Source organism: Giraffa tippelskirchi, chromosome 10, assembly GCF_054371585.1.
Source record: "Giraffa tippelskirchi isolate mGirTip1 chromosome 10, T2T-mGirTip1v1.2.pri, whole genome shotgun sequence".
Taxonomy (NCBI): domain Eukaryota; kingdom Metazoa; phylum Chordata; class Mammalia; order Artiodactyla; family Giraffidae; genus Giraffa; species Giraffa tippelskirchi.
The window spans coordinates 154799095-154819305 of NC_137284.1; the positions used below are offsets into that span (position 1 = coordinate 154799095).

The 20211-nt window shown below is 51.2% G+C and overlaps 1 protein-coding gene across 3 annotated transcripts; it reads left to right on the top strand.

Annotated features, from left to right (window-relative positions):
- Positions 1 to 5717: 5717 nt before the first annotated feature.
- On the top strand, positions 5718 to 19282 carry ZNF783 (zinc finger protein 783). Of its 3 annotated transcripts, none has more exons than XM_081537295.1 (7): positions 5718 to 6135; positions 9682 to 10083; positions 10169 to 10295; positions 10456 to 10584; positions 15159 to 15287; positions 16355 to 16465; positions 18180 to 19282. In XM_081537295.1, the coding sequence occupies exons 1-7, from the start codon at positions 6112 to 6114 to the stop codon at positions 19013 to 19015; spliced, it is 1758 nt and encodes a 585-aa protein (XP_081393421.1). In that variant the 5' UTR covers positions 5718 to 6111; the 3' UTR covers positions 19016 to 19282. The 3 variants fall into 3 exon arrangements, with proteins under 3 accessions (XP_081393421.1, XP_081393422.1, XP_081393424.1); XM_081537296.1 differs by having other exon boundaries at positions 10456 to 10578; XM_081537298.1 differs by lacking the exon at positions 16355 to 16465.
- The last annotated feature ends 929 nt before the right edge of the window (positions 19283 to 20211 follow it).

Here is a 20211-nt window from a genome sequence, read left to right on the forward strand (position 1 = left end):
TAACGTGACCAGCCTTTGCCTTGCATAGTGGGGAGAAAAGGAAAATAGGAGATAGGGTCCTGTTTCTCCAGCAAAGTCAGGTTCTTCATGAGGAAGGGAAATGATTGTATCAATCCATTGGACTAGTGTAATAGTGGCACCCAGGGATCAAACCCACATCTCCTGTATTTCTTACATTGCAGGCAGATACTTTACCCATTGAGCCATAGGGGAAGCCCAGTGTTTTCATTGGAAAAGACCCTGATGCTGGGAAAGATTGAGGGCGGGAGGAGAAGGGGATGGCAGAGGATGAGATGGTCGGATGGCATCACTGACTCAGTGGACATGAGTTTGAGCAAACTCCAGGAGATAGTGGAGGACAGAGAAGCCTGGTGTGCTGCAGTCACTGGGGTCACAAAGAGTTGGACAAGACTGAGTGAACAACAACTGTTCTAAGTTCTTCACGTAAAAATGAACTTCCTCCTCACAAGACCCTATGTGGTGGGTAGGTTATTACCCCGTTTTCCATGTGAGATGTGAGAAGAGACCAGAGAGGTGATGTAGAAGCAGAGGTGGTTGTGAACCAGGCTATCTTGCCTCAGAGACCACACACTTGACCACAGGCTTTGTTGCATCTGGTGGACCATGATTAAGGACCTTGTGTCTGGGTTGGATTCTAAGTCCTTGTTACCCGAAGCGTGGCCTCCGCTCCGGCAGCATTGGCCTCCCCTGGGAGCCCGGTAGACATGCAGACTCTGAGCCTCACTGCATCAGAGTTTGCCTTTTCACAAGATCTCCCGGTCATACTCAGCTCACAGAATGCTCTGTTTGCCAGTGATACAAAAAAATCTTGCCTGCTTCAGCTGTCCTTCATTGAAGGCCTGCTCTATTGGGTGATGAGAAGGATGATCAAGTTAGATTGAAATCAACACATAGTGAAGAATGAAATGCCAAACACCAGCGACTAATCGGTACAATCTTCTTGCTGTTCCTGCAGGTAAGGTCCTCATTGTCGTCTACCCAGCTTTTCATTCAGTAACCTGATTAATCTCCTATCCCTAATCACATCTGGGAGTTACTGGAGGAACTACCAGAGTTACTGTCCTGGAACATAAATTGGACATGGCCTTGCCTCAAAGCCTTAGGGCAAGCTTCTAAGTGTAGAACTCAAGACTTGGACCAGCTAACCTGCTCCAGGTTTCTTCACCTTGCACACTAAATTCTCTCTGCTGCTGCTGCAGTGGGAGTCCTGTCCTTTAATCGATAAGCCGTACTTCCCCATGACCGCATTCAGCTCGTGTGTTGCCTCTCCTGGGAATGCCCTTCTCTGTGAGTCAAGTATTTGATACCATTCCCTTGTGGCTCAGCTGCTAAAGAACCCGCCTGCAATGCAGGAGACCTGGGTTCGATCCCTGGGTTGTGAAGATCCCTTGGAGAAGGGAAAGGCTACCCAATCCAGTATTCTGGCCTGGAGAATTCCATGGACTGTATAGCCCACGGAGTCGAAATGAGCTGGACACGACTGAGCGACTTGACACTTTCACTCAGTTTGTAGACCCACTTCTGTGAAAGCTTCCCTCATTCATTTCTTTTGTTCAGCAAATACATGTCAAGCACCTGTTATTGAGGCACTGTTTTAAATACTTGGGTTATGGCAGTGTAGGAAACAATCTTTGCCCTGGTTGAATTTACATTATATCAAAATCTGTTTCCTTAAAAAAAATTTTTTTTTTAATTGAACTATACATCCCTGGTGGTCCAGTGGCTAAGACTCCATGCTCCCAAAGCAAGGGGCCTGGGTTTGATTCCTGGTCAGGCAACTAGATCCCACATGCTGCAACTAAGTTCACAAGCCACAACGAAGATTAAAGATCCTGAATGCCGCAACTAAGACCTGTTGCAGCCAAATGAATAAAATACTTAAACAACCATGTACTGTAGCAGTAAAATAAAAAAGATGAGAAAGTTATTTAAAAAAACACTAAAACAAGTATAGTTGATATACAATATGTAAGTTACAGGTGTACACTGTAGTGATTCACAATTAAAGGTTATACTCTATTTATAGTTATTAAAAATATTGGCTATATATCCTGCCCTGTACAATATATCCTTGTAGCTTATTTTGTGCATAATAGTTTGTACCTGTCAATCCCCTACTCCTATGTTGCTCCTCCCCGCTTCCCTCTCCCTATTGGTAACCACTAGTTCTTTGTGAGTCAGTTTCTGTTACATTCACAAGTTTGTTGTATTTTTAAGATTCCACATATAAGTGATCCACATGTAAGTGATACCATAGAGTATTTGTCTTTCTGTATCTGACTTACTTCACTTAGCATAATACCCATCAAGTCCATCCATGTTGTCACAAATGGCAAAATGCCGTTTTTTTAACGACTGAGTAATATTCCGTTGTGTATATGTACTCCATCTTCTTTTTCCATTCATCTGTTGATGGGCATTTAGGTTGCTTCCATGTCTTGGCTATTGTAAACTGCTGCTGTGAACGCTGGGGTGGAAATCTGTTCACTCTGTGTACTGTATGTTTGCACAGCCTTAGATTTTGTTCACTCGTGAATATCCAAGTCTCCATGTGCAAAGTCTACAGACGGAGGGATAAAAGGTTAATAAATCTGAGACTTTGTTCTTGGGCTTACACGTTGTCAGGGATATGTAATAGAAGATCGAAAATGATATGTCCTAAGTGAAGCTAAAATCTGTAAGAATTCAGAGAACAATTACATTCAGCGGTGGGACACTGGGAACGGCTTTATGAGAGATGCCTTTTGAGCTGGACCTCTAAGGATGAATGTCCTCTAAGGACATTCTGAAAAGGAGCAACGTGACCAAACTACACATGATGGAGTGTATACCAGTGAACACCAATTCATTTGACCCGGCTGAGGGTGGGGTGGGAGGAGGGGAGTAGTGGGGGACGTAGTTGGAAAGAGAGGTTGGGGTTAGACTAAGGAGTTTGGATTTTACTGAGTTAGTAATGGGGGAGCTTAGAGTTTTGAGCGAAAGGGTGATCTGTATCTAGCTGCGAACTGGGAGGATTACCCTAATAAGAGCTTTTGTTTGTGTTGAGGGCAGGGGCGCACGGGGGATATGGGAGAGTTTTTTGAGTGAGACCAGCAAGAGCTGATGAAGGTCTGATTGGGTGTAGCTGCGGCTGGAAGAGAGCGGTGGACGAGATCACGGAGGTAGAGTCAACAGGAGGTCATGCTTTTTGAAGGCAGGGACCAGGTGTCAATCGTACCTGGATTTCACAGCTCCCATCTTGGGGGCTTGGCACGGAGGTGCTCACCGAACGTCTGCTGAGTGAAGAGGTCTAACAGGAGTTGACAGAACAGGGAGCCCAGTGGTGTCTCAACAAGGGAGGGCTTCATGGGCCAAGGGGATTGGGTTGTCCTTCTGGTCTCCCTCTGCTAATATCTCCCCTCTTGCTACTTTAGAGGGGGTGTGCACTTCCTAATCTAAAGGTTGGGGGGCGTGGGAATTCTCTGCCCCATCTCCTGGCTGAGGATGCGGTGGTGGGGTCACTGGCATTAGAGTACCTTGACCCTTCCCTCACCCTACATGACCCTAGGTGTTGTTTGAGTGGCCCTCAACCACTGACAAGTCCACCTTCCGCCGCAGAGGCTGATGGTTGACTGCTAGAGTGGCCTGTACCCGGGTGGAGTCACCCCATCCCTCCAGGGTCTGTTCCTCTGCTGTGGAAATCCAGTGTTGTCAGTTAACCCAGAGGTACTCAGGCCCTGGAGACTTGCTCCAGAAAAGAGCAAATCCACAAGAGAAAGATTAATAACTAAGGATGCAAGTCATCTTAATTTATATTAGAGCGACACCTGGCCTGACACCCAGGCTGGTCTGCTCAAGAAACCACATGATGGTATCAGGTTTTTGTATTTTTTGTTTAATATATTTATAAAATCAGAGCCTGGAAATGGGAGGCAGCTTTGGGAGCTAATGGTCAGGGCAGTGTGATCACTCAACCAGCAGAATCAACATCTCATGGCAAACAGAGACAAAATTTTGTACGTGCCCCTGCCCCGCCCACTCCAGCCTCAGACCTGGAAATTCTGAGACCTGTGCCCAGCAATCTGTATTTTAATAAGCATTCCAGGAGTGCAGGATACTAAAACTTGAATACTGATTTATGGAAACTTTTTTCTAAAAAACTCCTACCAGCTGTCAAAAATGAAAGCACTCTTCCTGGAGCAATTCTGTGAAATTGCTGTGAAATTCTAACATCTTCCCCTTCCATCCATTTTCCGGACTCTTTCTGTTTGCCTTGGACATTAACTCTTATTTTATGAGATCACAACTTATAAAATTATAAGAAATGTGTAATCCTTAATACATTGGTCTGCCTGACCCCTGCTGAGAACTGAGGAGTGATCTTTTGTTGGCAAACTGTCTTAGATCAGGTTACTTCAACAAGGATTCCCAGGATGAACAATGTCATATATAGATTTGATTTCTTGTTACCTTAAAGTAATACTTTCTAACCTTGTCCCAGATTCTAGGGGTGAACCTGACCTGAAGAAGGTTATCAATTTATTTGTGTTCCTACTATATTAACTGACCTCATTTTTGCTTGGATCAGATATATGGGCTAATCATTTTCTCCCTCCCTCCCAAGAGAAAAAAAAAGAAAACATAAAGAAACAAAACTGCAGACTAATTTCTAACTCTTCCAAACCTGGAAGAGTTTCCAGGCTTGTTGGACAGAGTGAGATTATTGCGAAATGCAGAATAGATAGAAAGTAAAGCTTAAACTGTATACAGCATATTTTAATTTATTTTCTGGCTGCCCCGCACCTTAGTTCCCCAAGCAGAGATTGAACCCACACCCTCCGCATTGGAAGGGCAACGTCTTAGCCACTGGACCGCCAGGGAAGTAAAGCATATTTTACTCTAGGTGTATGCACATGAGCGCAGGCTCAGTTGTGTTCCACTCTTTGCAACCCAACGGTCTATAACCCACCAGGCTCCTCTGTCCATGGGCTTTTCCGGGCAAGAATACCGGAGCGGGTTACTGTTCCCTCCTCCAGGGGATCTTCCCGACCCAGGGATGGAACCAGTGTCTCCGGCATTGCAGGCGGATTCTTGACCACTGAGCCACCTGAGAAGCCCATTTAAGTTTACATTCGCTGATTAAGTGGTTTTCCAGAGTAAGGCTCTGTGGGTTGCAGATGAGGGGAAAATAGGTCCCAGATTCAGTCGTTTATTCCAAATGCCTCAGGGCCTGAGTTAGTGGTGGATTTAGTCCTTCCGATCCAGAGGACCCTCAGCTGGTAGCCGACAGGCAAGCGGCAACTGGGTGTGGCGGAGAGGGCTTTCGAGCCGAATACCTGCTGGGAAGGCGGGCCCCAGGGAAGGCGGAGGAGACCCTGGATCCCCAAAGGGAACGAAGGAGGCAGGGTTGGTTTGTTTAACGAAATGCAATTTTCTTGAGATCCTTCTGTTTATTCCGGAAAACTAATAAAAGTTTTAAAATACTTATCGATCCCTCCCACTCCACCTTGGCTTTCCCCGCGCAAAATGTATACCCAAACTAACAGTTATTTGGGGTCCATTAGAGGTGTTAAAACGGCAGATCAAGTGCATATACAGTTGAGGTCACCCGGCGATGACTGAGCTTCTTACCCCAAAGCCTCGAAGTTTCCAGCGCGTTTCCTTTGTTAGCTCACTGGCTGGATTCCACGCCCCCGACTCCCCCAAGCACCCCGCCCGGCCCAGGCCCGAGGGTCGGCTCTGCCCAACGGAAGCCCGGCCGGTGGGCCCCGCGGCGCGTGCGGCCCCGGCGTCGACTCCCGCGGCCCAGGCGAGGGCGGGCAGCCGGCTCCCCGACGCGCGGCGGGACCCCCGCGGCCGCCCGGGGCGGGTGGGCACCGAAGGCCGCGGGTGTGCGGTCCTTCGGGCTGCAGGGGGCGCTGCGCGCGGCCTCGGGCCCGGCCGCGAGCGCAGCTCTTGTTTAAACGGCCGGCGGGGCACGTGTCTCGGACGCAGCTCGCGGCCGACCCGGCAGGAGCTCCGAGGCTGGGCGGCTCCGCTCCGCCTCCGCCGCCGCGCCGCGCCGCGCCGGCCCCCGGGAGGAGAGCCGCGGAGCGAGGGACGCGGACAGCCATGGCCGAAGCGGCGCCCGCCCAGGTAAGCGCCCCGCGCTCGGACGCCCGGCCGCGCCGGGCCGCCGCGTGGGCCCGCGAGGGTCTCGGCCGGGCGGCGCCCCGAGCGGCCCGCGGCTCGGCCTCCTCTCCGCCGCCTCCTCCCCGCGCCCGCGCGTCCGGCCCGCTCGGGCCGCCCGGCTGCCCTCGTCCCGGCCGGGCCTTGGGCGGCCCAAACGCCAGGCCGTGTGCGGCGGGTGGGCGGCCCCGACGTCGCGGGAGCGGCCGGACTTTGCGGTCACACTTAAGATGACAAGCCCTCGTCTTGGAACCGAGTGGCGGTCTCCTCCCGTCCATTGTCTCACTGGAGGCCCGGAGACAGGCGCGGGGTGGGGGTGGGGACAGGGACTCCGGGACTCCGGGACTCCGGCCCCATCGGTTCTGACGACCGAGGTCTGAGGCTGGGGGCGTAGGGGGTGAGACGCGCCCAAAGTTGCCCACCTAGTCGAGGCCAGAGCCTGACGCCCACCCGGGGCTCCGGAGTTGGATCCCCTTTCGGGTGCACACGTGCACTGACACCAAAGAGAAGGTGTTGAGTGCTGTTTGCTGCAGGGATTGTAGCCGGGTGTTTTTGTTTTTTGTTGTGGTTTATAAAAGATTAGCGGGTACTGGAACGTTGGCTGATAATATACAGTGTGTCCAATTTAGAGAAAATAACCTTTTGGCCTTTTTTTTTTTTGACATAGTAGAAAAACATTTGTGAAGAGCTCAATCCACCGTGCATGCGTGCTGAGTCTCTCGGTCATGTTGGACTCTTTGTGACCCCGTGAACTGTAGCCCACCAGGCTCCTCTGTCCATGGGGTTCTCCAGGCAAAGAATACTGGAGTGGGTTGACATTTCCTTCTCCAGGGGGTCTTCCTGATGCAGGGATCACACCGGCCTCTCTTGGGTCTCCTGCGTTGGCAGGCGGGTTCTTGATTACTGCGCCATCAACCCGTATCTGCCATTATTAATACATCTTAACAAGGTTTTTGAAGCCTTGATTTTTCTAGAGGCTGATTATTTTGGATACTTTTTAAGGAGGAACTTGTCTTAAGGAGGACTTCCCTGGTGGCTCAGACGGTAAAGCATCTGCCTACAATGTGGGAGACCTGGGTTCAATTCCTGGGTCAGGAAGATCTCCTGGAGAAGGAAAGCAACCCCCTCCAGTATTCTTGCCTGGAAAATCCCATGGACAGAAAAGCCTAGTAGGTTACAGTCCATGTGGGTCACAAAAAGTCAGATACAACAGAGCGACTTCACTTTCACTTTCTTTTTCTTTCCTCCTTGGTGAGTTTGGTGTGTGTGTGTTTTTAAGGGCTCTCCGAGTGCAAGGGCGAAAAAGAGGATGGGCGCAAGGGCGAAAAAGAGGATGGGCGTTCTTGGGACTTACAGCCCTGCTCCCTGGGGGTAGCCCCCAGCAAGTCCTTTCCCTGGGGCTACAGGTGCCTCTTCAGCTCCCACTTAGCCCAGGACCACTTTCTCAGCACTTTTCCTGGCCCTTCTCATCCGCCTCTCTCCTTCTGCTCTCTTGCAGCACCTGAGATCCCCAAAACATTTGCCCAACAGGATACACTTGCCTTCAACTTTCATTAGCCCATGATATCACACTGTTAATTTGACTGTCTATGTACATAACTTTTCTCCAGCACAAGGAAGAACCGCATAATTTTTTTCTGCATCCCCATTGTAACTTTTCTGTTGACAGGTGTTTAGTCATTGTTATTGAATGAATGTGTTTAATTGTTTAGTCATTCACTCATTCAGTAGGCATTCACTGAGCATCTGCTATGAATGAGGCACTCTTTTAGAAGCTGGGAAATACAACAGTGAATAATGCATACCTTCATGGAGCCGATATCCTCATGGATCTTATCTTGTCATGGGGACCACAAGCCATAACACAGGTAGACACACGGCGCGATCATAGATTATTAGTGCTGTGAAGGAAGGGCTAGCAGGGGGCCTAGTTTGGATGAGTCAGTTGGTGAAGTTCTCTGTGAGGCAGTGTTTAAGTTGGAGTCTTACAGAAGAGGGAGCCAGGCGTAAAGAGGGGTGAGGGAAGTGCTCAGGCAAAGGGGGAGGAGAGGGCAAGGTACATCATAAGAATCCCAGGAGGCCAGGGGAGCTGGCCTGTAGTTAATACCCAGGAGGATATAAGGTCAAGGAGGTAGGCTGGGTTATGATAAGACATTTAGATTTTATTCTGGGTACACCGGGAAGCTATCAGTCAGGGGACTAAAATGCTCTGGTCTGTGCATTTAAAAGATTACTGGCCACCCTGTGGAAAATGGATTGCGGGGGAAGAAGGGTGAGCTGGGGAAACCAGCTGGGCAGAGTAGTGACAGTGTGGGGAAAGGTGACTGGGGCTTGGACTAGTCGTGGCAGAGTAGGAGAGAAAAGGATGGACTTGAGATAGTTTCAGAAGTTGCACAGGTAGGACTTGATGGTGATCTGACCATGGGGATGAGTACAGTGAAGGGGTGAAGTGGTCCATCTGTCCAGCAAGGCTTTTAGCGAGACGAACCAGGACTGAAGCCTGGTCATCAGGCCCCGAGGTCAGCTGAGGCACTTCAGAAACTCTTTTCCAAGACACTGAGTTCAGTTCAGTCATGAACTGTTCAGCTCAGTCCTGTCTGACTCTTTGTGACCCCGTGGACTACAGCACGCCAGGCTTCCCTGTCCATCACCAACTCCCGGAGCTTACTCAACCTCTTGTCCATTGAGTTGGTGGGTAGCTGTTCCCTTCTCCAGGGGATCTTTCCAACCCAGGGATCAAAGCCAGATCTCCCGCACCAGGGGCAGATTCTTTTCCAGCTGAGCCACAAGGGAAGCCCAAGAAGACTGGAGTGGGTAGCCTATCCCTTCTCCAGGGGATCTTCCTGACCCAGGAATTGAACCAGGGTCTCCTACATTGCAGGCGGATTCTTTACCAACTCAGCTATCAGGGAAGCCCCCAAGACATTGAAGGACAATGTAATGAACAGGGTGGAACAGACGGCCATGTGAATGACTTACTGCACCCCTGAGTTGGACCCACTGTCAGCTCAACATCCTCCTCGTTGTCAACAACACAGGGCTCACGTTTATTGAGTGTTTGCCACACTGGACATCATGTTAAGTGCTTTTAAATAAGACTGCATCATTAATCCTCACAATCCCATCATGTAGGTATTATTATTACCCCCATTTTACAGATGTGGGGTTGGAGTTGAAATGCATAGCAAACCTTGCGGAGCTCAGAGAGCTCATGAGTAGTACCACTGCCACCGAGCTTCTGAGTGTCAGAGGAGGAGACCGAGATCAGGAAGGGAAGTCACCTGTGCGAGGCCACAGATGCTTTTCCTCCTGTTTCCCACTTGCTAACACCCTGGTCCAGGTTGTCCTAGAGGATGGATATCCCCCTGCTCCTCCCCCTCCTCCGCTTCCTGCTGGGTCCTCAGGATCCCAGGTGGGGCTTCACCTGGGCAGGTGCCATTCTGACGTTTCTCTTTGAGATGGACATCTCACTGGATAATTGTGATCATAGCTCCCCTTGCTCTTGCTGGACAGGCTCCAGAGAGGGACAAGCCAACAGGGGACGAGAGGTCTTCGACTCCTTCTCCATCACCCCAGCCGGCCGCTGAGAAGAACTCCTACCTCTACTCCACGGAGATCACGCTGTGGACAGTGGTGGCCGCCATCCAGGCCTTGGAAAAGAAGGTGGATTCCTGCCTGACCCGCCTGCTGACTCTGGAGGGGCGGACGGGGACGGCCGAGAAGAAGCTGGCCGACTGCGAGAAGACGGCTGTGGAGTTCGGGAACCAGCTGGAGGGCAAGTGGGCCGTGCTGGGGACCCTGCTGCAGGAGTACGGGCTGCTGCAGAGGCGGCTGGAGAACGTGGAGAACCTGCTGAGGAACAGGAACTTCTGGATCCTGCGGCTGCCCCCGGGCAGCAAGGGCGAGGCCCCCAAGGTAAGCCCTGGGCACCGGGGGTGGGACAGCCCGCGGCCCCTGCCCCTCGGCGTGTGGGTGAGCCTGCGTGACCCTGTGGTTCCAGGTGCCTGTGACCTTTGATGACGTAGCCGTGTATTTCTCTGAGCTGGAGTGGGGCAAGCTGGACGAGTGGCAAAAGGAGCTGTACAAGCACGTGATGAGGGGCAACTACGAGATGCTGGTCTCCCTGGGTGAGGTGGTCTAGATGACGCTCTGGGCTCCTGTCCACAGATGGGCCTCCTGCAGGCTGTGTCTCAGCTTCGGCTGCTGTTCCTCCGGTGTTGTTGCGTCTCTGGGCACCTGGATGGCGGGTGTCCGGTCTTGACCCAGCTGTCTGTACTCTGCACGCAGATTATGCCATCTCCAAACCGGACATCCTCACCCGGATGGAGAGGGGAGAGGAGCCTTGTCCTGAAGGCCCATGGGGTCGGGAGGAAGGAAACGAGAGAGTGGAAGCGTGTCCCAGGAGGCCAGGTGCTGGTGAGTGGGGGCGTGGCCGGGGCTGGGGACTGTCCATGTGTCTCCCTGCCCTCCTGCACTTCCTACACTGTGAGGTCAGGAAGGGGCGCAGGCCCCTTATCTCAGGGTAGGCCACACTCGAGCCGCTTTCACCCGTTCTACCTACCCCCTACCCCTCACCTCTGGCAACCCCCAATCAGTTCTCTGTATCTGTGATCTTGTTTTTGTTTAAAGATTTATTTATTTATGTATTTTTGGCTTCACTGGGTCTTTGCTCCTGCACACGGGCTCTCTCTAGTTGCAGCAAGCGGGGGCTGCTCTCTAGTTTCAGTGCGTGGGCTTCTCAATGCGGTGGTTTCTCTTATTGCGGAGCACGGGCTCTAGGGTGCATGGGTGCGGTAGTCGGGGCAGGTGGGCTTGGTAGTTGTAGCCCACAGACTCTAGAGTGCTGCCTCAGTAGTTGTGGTGCAGGGGGGCTTGGTTGCTCCGTGGCATGTGGGATCTTCCTGGACCAGGGGTCGATCCCGTGTGTCTCCGTGTCTCCTGCATTGGCAGGCAGATTCTTGACCACTGGACCACCAAGGAAGCCCCTCTTTGTTTTTTTTTTTTTCTACTGCTATACATTTATTAAAAAGGTCAAAAATTTTAAAAGACTAAACATATTGGCAAGGATATGCAAGACTTGGAAGTCCCAAACTCTTCTGGTAGGAGTACAAAAGGAAACAACCATTTTAGATCATAGTATGTGCTGATGTGCTCAGTCATGGCTGACTCTTTGCGACCTCATGGACTGTAGCTTGCCAAGCTCCTCTGTCCATGGGATTTTCCAGGCAAGAACACTGGAGTAGGTTACCATTTCCTACTCCATCTTTGTTTGTTTTTAATAGATTCCATGTATGAGTGAGATCACTTTCTCTGTCTGACTTATTTCACTTAGCAAAATACCCTAAAGTTTGTTGCAAATGACAGGATTTCATTCTTTTTTATGGCTGAATAATACTCCATTATATTTATATGTGTATATATGTACGTACATACGCACACATATATACACACCACATTTTCTTTATCCATTCATCTATCGGTACCCTCAAGTTATTTTCATATTTTAGCTATTGTAAATAATGCCACAGTGTGCAGTGAACATCAGTGTGCAAATATCTTTTTGAGTTAATGTTTTTGGTTTCTTTGGAAAAATAACCTACATCGCTGGATCTTATGGTAGTTCTATTTTTAATTTTTTGAGGAACCCTTATATTGTTTTCCCTTGTGGCTGAAACATTTTACATTCCCACCAACAGAGTACAAAGTTTTCCTTTTCTCCACATCCTTGTCTTTTCTTGTCTTTTTGAAAATAGCTATTCTGACATGTAAGGTAATGTCTCATTGTGGTTTTGATTTGCATTTCCCTGATGGTTAGTGATGTTTAGCATCTTTTCATGTGCCTGCTGCCCATCTGTACATCTTCTTTGGAAAAATGTCTATTCAGATACTCAGATCTTCAAATGTTAATTGAATTTTTTTTTGCTATTGAGTTGTGTGAGTTCTTTATGTATTTTGGATCTTAACCCCTTGTCAGGTGAATGATTTGCAAATATTTTCTTTCGTTCAGTAGGTTGCATTTTCATTTTGTTGATGGTTCCCTTTCTGTGTAGAAGCTTTTTAGTTTGATGTATTTCCCCTTGTTTATATTTGTTTATATTTAGTTTGATGTCCCTTTGTTTATATTGAATCCAAAAAAACTCTTTGCCAAAACTGATGTCAAGGAGCTTACTGCCTATGTTTTCTACTAGGAGTCTTACAGTTTCAGGTCTTACTCGGTTGCCTGTCTTTTTGTGATTATCAACTTTATCCTTCTATTATAAAATTCCCCATCAACTTTTCACCTAATGAGTTTAACGGCCATTGAAGACTTGCCTGGATTCATTACTGAATTAGGGGTTGTAAAATGGTGAAATTTGGTCATGACTTTGGCACCTAATAAGGCTTCCCTATTAGGCGCCCTGGCATGCTGCAGACCATGGGGTCGTAAAGAGACACAACTGAGCGACTGCACTGAACTGAGGGCTTCCTAGGTGGTGCAGTGGGAAAGAATCCACCTGCTAATGCAGAAGGTGCAAGAGATGCAAGTTCGATCCCTGCGTCAGGAAGATACCCTGAAGGAGGAAATGGCAACCCACTTCAGCATCCTTGCCTGGAAATTCCATGGACAGAGGAGCCAAGTAGACTACATTCCAGGGGGTCACAAAGAGTCAGACACGACTGAGCAGGCAGGCATCAGCACCTCGTAGCTGAAATTCTTTTATAAAGAATAATTTCCCTAACCAGCTCTTTTAATTACCTTGAAATATAGTCTGTACAGAAAAGGCAGATTAGCTGCTTAATTATTGCTTTTCATCAATTTTCAGAATGAAGAGTTGCTTCCTTAGAAGCCTCCAAAGGTGACCAATACTTGGGTTTTTCTTTCCTCCTTTTTTTTATTATCAGTATAACTTTACAGATGAATATTTTATACATACAGTCCTTTGCAACCATTATTTTCATGCTTACATTGTCCCATTCTTGGCTCTTGGGAACCCCTTCGAGTGACCTATAGGTCATTTTGATGTAGCTTTGATGGCATTCAGACACATAAGATGTTGTATCATTTACATTCCCATCAGTGTTGTGAAAGAGGGCCTCTTTCCCCACAGCCTTGCCACTAGGGAATGTGGTCAGACTTGCAGGATTTTAGTCTTCGTGATAGGTAAGGAATATTTCAGTGTAGTTTAAAAAAATAGATTTTTTAGAAATAATTCACCGACTATACAGTTCACCCATTTAAAGCATACAATTCAGTAAAAGTGAAAGTGAAAGTCACATCTGACTCTTGCAGTCCATGGAATTCTCCAGGCCAGAATACTGGGGTGGGTAGCCTTTCCCTTCTCCAAGGGATCTTCTCAACCCAGGTCTCCAGCACTGCAGGTGGATTCTTTACCAGCTGAGCCACAAGAGAAGCCCAAGAATACTAGCATGGGTAGCCTGTCCCTTCTCCAGTGGATCTTCCTGACCCGGGAATCGAACTGGGGTCTCCTGCATCGCAGGCGGATTCTTTACCAACTGAGCTATGAGGGAAGCCCCTTTCACTTTCACTTTCACTGGTTTCTAGCATATTCATAGATAAGTGCAGTCACAGTCAATTTTATAACATTTTTTGTCACCTCAGAAACAAGCCCTGTATCTTTCAGCTATCACCTGAACCCCTTCCAAGCCCCCTAGTCCTAGCAACAACAAATCTGCTTTCTGACTCTATAGATTTGCTGATTCTGGACATTTCATATAAATAGAATCATATAATACATGATCTTCCGTGTCTGTCTTCTTTCATTTAGCATAGTGTTTTCAAGTTGCATCTATATTGTACTGTGTATCAGCACTTTTTTTTCCTTACTTTAATCAAATACGTATAACATAAGACTGACCATATGTAAGTGTGTAGTTCAGTGATACTGAATACATTCACATGTTGTGTAGCCATCACCAACATTCATCTCTTACTCCTTTCATCTCGTCAAACTGGAGTTCTGTTCCATCAAACAATAACTCTCCCCCTTTCTCAGCCCCTGGCAACCACAATTCTCCTTTCTGTCCCTATGAATTTGAGTTCTCAAAGTGCTTCATGTCAGTGGGATCATGGAGTATTTGTCTTTGTGAGACTGGCTTATTTCACTTAGCATAACATCATCAAGGTTCATCTGTGTCGTAGCATATTGTTTGAATTTCTGCCTTATTAAGGCTTTTATTATATTGAGGTAGTTTCCTTCTATTTTTAATTTTTTGAGTGAATTTTTTTCATAAAAGGGTATTGAATTTTGTCAGATGCTTTTTCTGCATTCACTGAGACAATCGTGTTTTTTTTTCTTTCTCCCCATCATTCTCAATGTGGTGTATTCCACTGATCTAGTTTCACATGTTGAACCATCCTTGCATTCCAGGAATAAATTTCCACTTGGTTATGCTATTTAATCTTTTTACTGTGCTGTCCAATTCAGGTTGCTAGCATTTTGTTAAGGGTTTTTCCATCAATGTTCGTAAAGAATATTGGTCTGTAATTTTCTTGTAGTGTCTGTCTGGCTATGGTACCGGTGTAGTTTTATTTGTTTATGGGCCATTTTAATTTTTCATTCTGTGAAATATTCATGTCTCTTCCACTCAGAAGCTTTTTTAAAAAATGCATACTTCCTAGGCCCACCCAGAACTAATCTTGGGAATCTTGGGGGTGCTCCCCAGGGGATCTTTATACAGCAGCCCGCTGGAGGACTTGGGATTGGGGAACTACTGTTAAACTGTTTCCAGCCAGGACTCCCTAAAAAAAGCCAGATCTTTGGTCCTGTGTGTCATGACCTGTCTGGTACTGTCAGATAACTTAACAGGCTATATGTACCATTTCTTTTTCTCTTTAGCCTGGAATCTAGTTACTAGATGATCAGTGAGGTTCATGTCATGGTCGTGCCCTATGGCTGACCTGATGCACAGGTGACTGCAGTTAGCCACTCCCCAGCGTCTCCTGGGAGATCTCTGTGTCGTCCTTAGTATCACTAATTTGCATTTCCCAGGCCTTCCTCCGCATCCAGAGCAGATCCCCAGCCCGGTCAGCCCTGCCCAGGAGGAGCCACAAGAAGGGCAGGCCCTGGAGCACCAGCGAGACTGGGAAACAAGGGTGACCCCGCCGGAAACGAGCACCGGTGAGTGAGGGCCGCTGGGCAGCAGTGCCAACAGGACCCGACAAGCAGAACCGAGAAGCGCTGCAGCTCCAGGGTGGGAGAGACGGCTGGGGGCAGGCCAGGCTGCTCTACGCCGGACAGGCTTCCCAGGAAACGGGCCCCCGAGACAGGCCTTAGAGGTGGATTTTGCTGGGAACACAGGGTATTTTCAGCAGGAGAACACAGTCTGAGCAAAAGTGTGGGTTCCTCAGGTATGTTGGGGGCCAGATACACCAATTTGGCTAGAGTGAAGAAGGGCACGGAGGCGGACGTGGGGCCTCTTCAGGGTGTGAGGACCATCACGTCAGCGGAGCAGTGCGACTTGTGTGTCTGGCACGGTGCCAGCGTGCGTGTCCCTCAGTGAGTGTCCTCTTTCGAAAGGTCTCTGAGGGCTCTGTGGCTCCAGTCACCCCTCCCAGTGTTCTGTGCTTTTGTTTAAAAGAACATTCTTGCCTGTCCTGTCACAAAAAATGGCTTATAATCCAGAGAGCATTTAGCAGATAATCCAGAGCCTTGTTTTCTGTCTCCAGACTGCTCTTTGCTAACCTGGTGTCCCCACTCCTGCCAGCCTGACCATTCAGTCTCTGGGGTGCTTTCTGTCCGTTTACTTCTGTGCATCTTCCCCACTAGCTATGGGCACCCCTGAATATGGGTGACACCCCCCCATTCCGTGTCTGTCCTTCCCAGCCAGTGTGTCAGAGGACTAGACCTTCTTATTGTCCCTGATCTGTCGCAGACCTGGCGCTGGACCCTGGGGCCTCCCCTTCTGCCCTTTTGAGGCCCATCAGGGTGACCTCCCAAAGCTTAGAGGCCAGTTGTTAGCACCACCTGCATGGGAGTTGGGGGCATGGCCTTTGCCGCGCTCTTCTCACCTCTGAGGCAGAGGTTGGGGAGCTGGAGGTGGGGAGCCGCTACCCTCGGGACAGAACGTGGCACTTCCTCTTCCTGGGCCCTGGAGCTGGAGCACGTCCTCGGCCTGCTGGGGGATGGCCATGTCTCCTTCCAGGGCTGGCTGCTGGGAAAGGCCTTCATGGGACTCTCTCTCACAGGGCCCCCAGCTGGCGTCAGCATTTTGTCTTCAGTTAAACGGGAGGAAGACTCTTCAGATGGGGAGTCACCAACCTGCCCTCCCAGGGACATCCTGCCCAGCTTGGGGCCAGGTGAGTGAAGGGAGGAGGCCCCATGGCCTCAGCAGAGCCTCGGGAGACCTCGGGGGCCCTCTGGGAGTGGGGGAGGACTTTCCTCCTGAGGGTACCTCCCTCAACCCCAAGTATTACTTCCTGGAGCTCTGAGGACCCCGGTCACCTGTGGTCCAGTTCTTCCCCCATCACCATTCTGCTCTGGTTGGGAAGCTGCTGCTTGCAGACAAGCCACAAGCTGCCAGGAGGCGGTCTGGTGGCAGAGGCCGCCTCACAGCTGCCCTGTGACACGGCCCAGCTGCACCGCCTCGCACGTCTTACAGTTTGAGTGTGGTGGCCTGTGATTGAAATTAGTTCTTCCTGCTGCGAGTCTGTGCATATTCTGTGAACCGGCCTTACACCCTGATAAGCAGGAAAAAGTAAAGCGATTATTGCCTATTCTGGTCCAATAGAAAGGGATCCAGCCTGCCGTCATTCCCCCCAGGTTCCGGCTTTGAGGGGAGGCACATGTGTGATCTGGGTCCCCCTTGGGGTTGTGGGTGGCTTCAGATGAAGAGACCTGGGAGCCTTGCGTCTTCAAAGAAGAGGGTCTCAGACCCTCACTAATTCCTAAGCCCGAGGATACCATGGCAGCCTATTCAGTGCAATAAGGTTTTTTACCTCAAAGTTTAGATGATTCATAGACTCGTAATGATTCTGTAGCTGGAGGACTAAGGTAAAAACAGTGGGTCGTTTCTAACGTAGAAATGAGGTTCTGCCATGAGTTATCAGTGAGGACTCCTAGGTGAGCCGTGAGCAGAGAACCCACGGTCTTGCTGTTGGGTGCTGCCTTGGGGGCTCACCAGTTACCGGCTCTTGTCCTCCGCGGCCTCCCAGCTTGTGGTTTAAGCTCAGGCTTCAGCGACAGTGGAAATCACTCCTGTCCTGAACCTTGGAAGTTGTCCGTTGAGGGTGGAGGTTTTCATTCTCATAGGCAGGGGGGCTAGGTTCGCTGTTACCGTGAAGCAGACTGTGTAGTCTGGCAGCTAAGGCTGGCGGATGCTGGTCTGGGGGTGGGGGGCGGTCAGGGAAGAGTGTGGTTGGGGGCTGGCTCCAGAGGAAGCCAGAGGAGTAGCAGTTGGAGGATGTGGGGGAACGCGGGGTTCCAGGCAGGACCGAGGCCAGGGCCTGCCTCCCTAGCCATGGGGACCCCTGCGAGCTGGTGCTGAGACCACCCGTTGCTGCCTTAGTCCCGCCTCCGAGTCAGGTGGAACCCACACCGAGGCCCGGCCGGGAAGCCCAGGCCTCGCGCCTGCTTTCTGTCACCTGAGAGAGCGTGGGGCAGGGCAGGCGGTGGGCGCTTGATGTGGATTTGTCATGTGGCCCAGTAGCCCTGAGCCGGCCGAGTCACCTGCCAGCTCCAGGCATGAAGCCTCGTACAGCCTGGGGGCCATGAGGGCCCGCAGGGCTCACTGTCACAGATCAGAGCTAAAGTCGTCAGAACGTTGGCGAGTCCCGCTAGGCCAGCATGTTGAGGAGATGGGCCTGTCTTTGTCTCCTCTTCATTTCCCACCCATCTGTGCCCCCTGGTCTGAGCCCTGGCCCCGGCTCTTGGTTTTGCAGCGGGGTTTCCCTGCCCCAGGTGTGAGTACTCTGGAGCAGGGGCTCAGGGAAGGCGGGGTGGGCCGGGCTGGATGTAGGGTGTTGGTGGGGGGGTGTGGCCCGCCCCGAAATCAACGCAGACTCCATTTGCCAGGGGGCGGCGCTGTGGTCATCAAGGCGGAAGCACCATCCGAGGACGAGATGACGCCGGAGCTGCCCTTCCCTGGGGCGTCCCCAAGCCGGGCTGCGTGTGGAATCCCCAAAGGGCCTAGGAGCAGGACCGGGGGTTCCGGCCGGCTTCACGCGGCGGGCGTCCCCCGGGCGCGGGCAGGGGACCCCCGGCCCGTGGGGGCCGGGGCCCAGCCGCCCCGCGTCCTCCCGCGTCGGCGAGAGCGGGCCTTCCCCTGCCCTGACTGCGGCCAGAGCTTCCGCCTGAAGATCAACCTGACCATTCATCAGCGGAGCCACGTGGAGGAGGAGCACCGGGAGGCCCAGGGCGGCTCGCCCACCGGATGGGGGGACGCGCACTCGGCACTGGAGCCAGGGGAGGTGGTGGTGCCCGGCCCGGTCATCCGCTGGCTCCCGGAGGAGCGCGAGGGCCGGCGGCCCTTCGTGGGGCGGAGGCCGGCGGCCGCCAAGGTGTACCACTGCAGCGAGTGCCTGCGCTTCTTCCAGCAGCGGAAGAGCCTGCTGCTGCACCAGCGCCTGCACACGGGCAACAGCCAGGGCTGGCCCGCCTGCCCCTACTGCGGCAAGGCTTTCCGCCGGCCCTCCGACCTCTTCCGGCACCAGCGCATCCACACCGGCGAGCGGCCCTACCGGTGTCCTCAGTGCGGCCGGGCCTTCAACCGCAACCACCACCTGGCGGTGCACATGCAGACGCACGCCCGGGGCCAGGTGGGCCCGCCCTGTCCCGGACCCTCCGCCCGCCTGGGGAGCCCGCCCCGGCCCCGGCCCCGGCCCCGGCCCAGCCACTCGGAGGAGGGCTGACCAGGCAGGAGCCTGCGGGATCATCTCGGGCAGGACCTTCTCTTCCCCCGCCCCTGCGGAGCTTTTCCACTCGTGCCTGATGCTGCTTCCTTCTGGGATGACTCTGGAGAGATTCCCCCCCGCCCCGCCTCCATTATTCAAATAGGAAGCAGTGGGCTTTATGGTGACAGAGTGTATAGGGGTAACCAGATGCCTCAGTTCCCTAAACTTGTCACTTTTTGCTGCCTTTTCTACATTCCTGACTTATAAAGCCTCCGTTAAAGCTTAGGGGAGTCCACGCTTTGGTGGGGCCTTTGACTAGTAGCATGGACGGGCAAGAGAGCCAGGGTGATAGGGATGTTGAGGGCCTCGGGTTTCTCTGTCAACAAGAGAAACAGCAGAGTGGACAGAAAGCCTGAAGAATAGGCGCTAGAAATTTGAATTTGTTACTATTATTTTGAAACTTTTTTTTTATAGTTTTTCGAAGTGCTTCTGTAAATACTGGGTGTGGTTATAAAGGGGACCAAGATCTCCTGAGGGACAGGAACTACCCTGCCACCTCCTTGTGTGGGGATGGCAGAGGCACTGTCCAGACCAACCTGGGGATGCCTGCTGACCTCGGCTGCGGCCCTGGGAACCGGGTGTCTTCCTAGATGGGTGTGCTTGGCCCAGAGTGATTCCCAGTGTTTGCTGTTCTTTCCCCAGTGGGTGTTTGCATCCGTGATGAACTCTGGTAATCAGCTGAGACTGGGGAGAACTGAAGCCTGGAGTGGATGACATTTCCCTCAGAGTCTCAGTGTTCATGGGTGTGCATGCTCCATGGACCCCACCTGACACCTGGGGTGGGGGTGGGGGGTCAGGTGCACCATGGGCCCAGGAAGTCCTGCTCCTAGGGGAAGGTCCTACTCAGAGTGAGGCTGGTGAGCCAGCGTGGACTGTGGCGTTGCCAGGCCTGACTTGTCACATTAAAGGACAGAGTGTCTTCTAGAACTTGCGGCTCATGGCAGAGTTAGGCCAGGAGATCTAGGTGAATCTTTTAGCCACCACCAGCCTCACGTTCCTTATCTGTCGAAGGTGGTTATGACCCAACCGCATCCTCCTCCACCTTAGATTTGTCACGGTCCTAATAGATTTGGAGTCAACAGAACCACAGGAAGCCTAGTTTTGACCTTCCTTTCACCTTCAGGGCCCCCTTCATCTCCAGCCCTTTTTCCATT

Coding starts and splice junctions, on each gene's coding strand:
- ZNF783 (XM_081537295.1), top strand. CDS start 6,112: ATGGCCGAAGCGGCGCCCGCCCAG. Junction 10,084..10,168: donor GCAAGGGCGAGGCCCCCAAG/GTAAGCCCTGGG, acceptor CTGTGGTTCCAG/GTGCCTGTGACCTTTGATGA. Junction 10,585..15,158: donor TCCCAGGAGGCCAGGTGCTG/GTGAGTGGGGGC, acceptor TGCATTTCCCAG/GCCTTCCTCCGCATCCAGAG.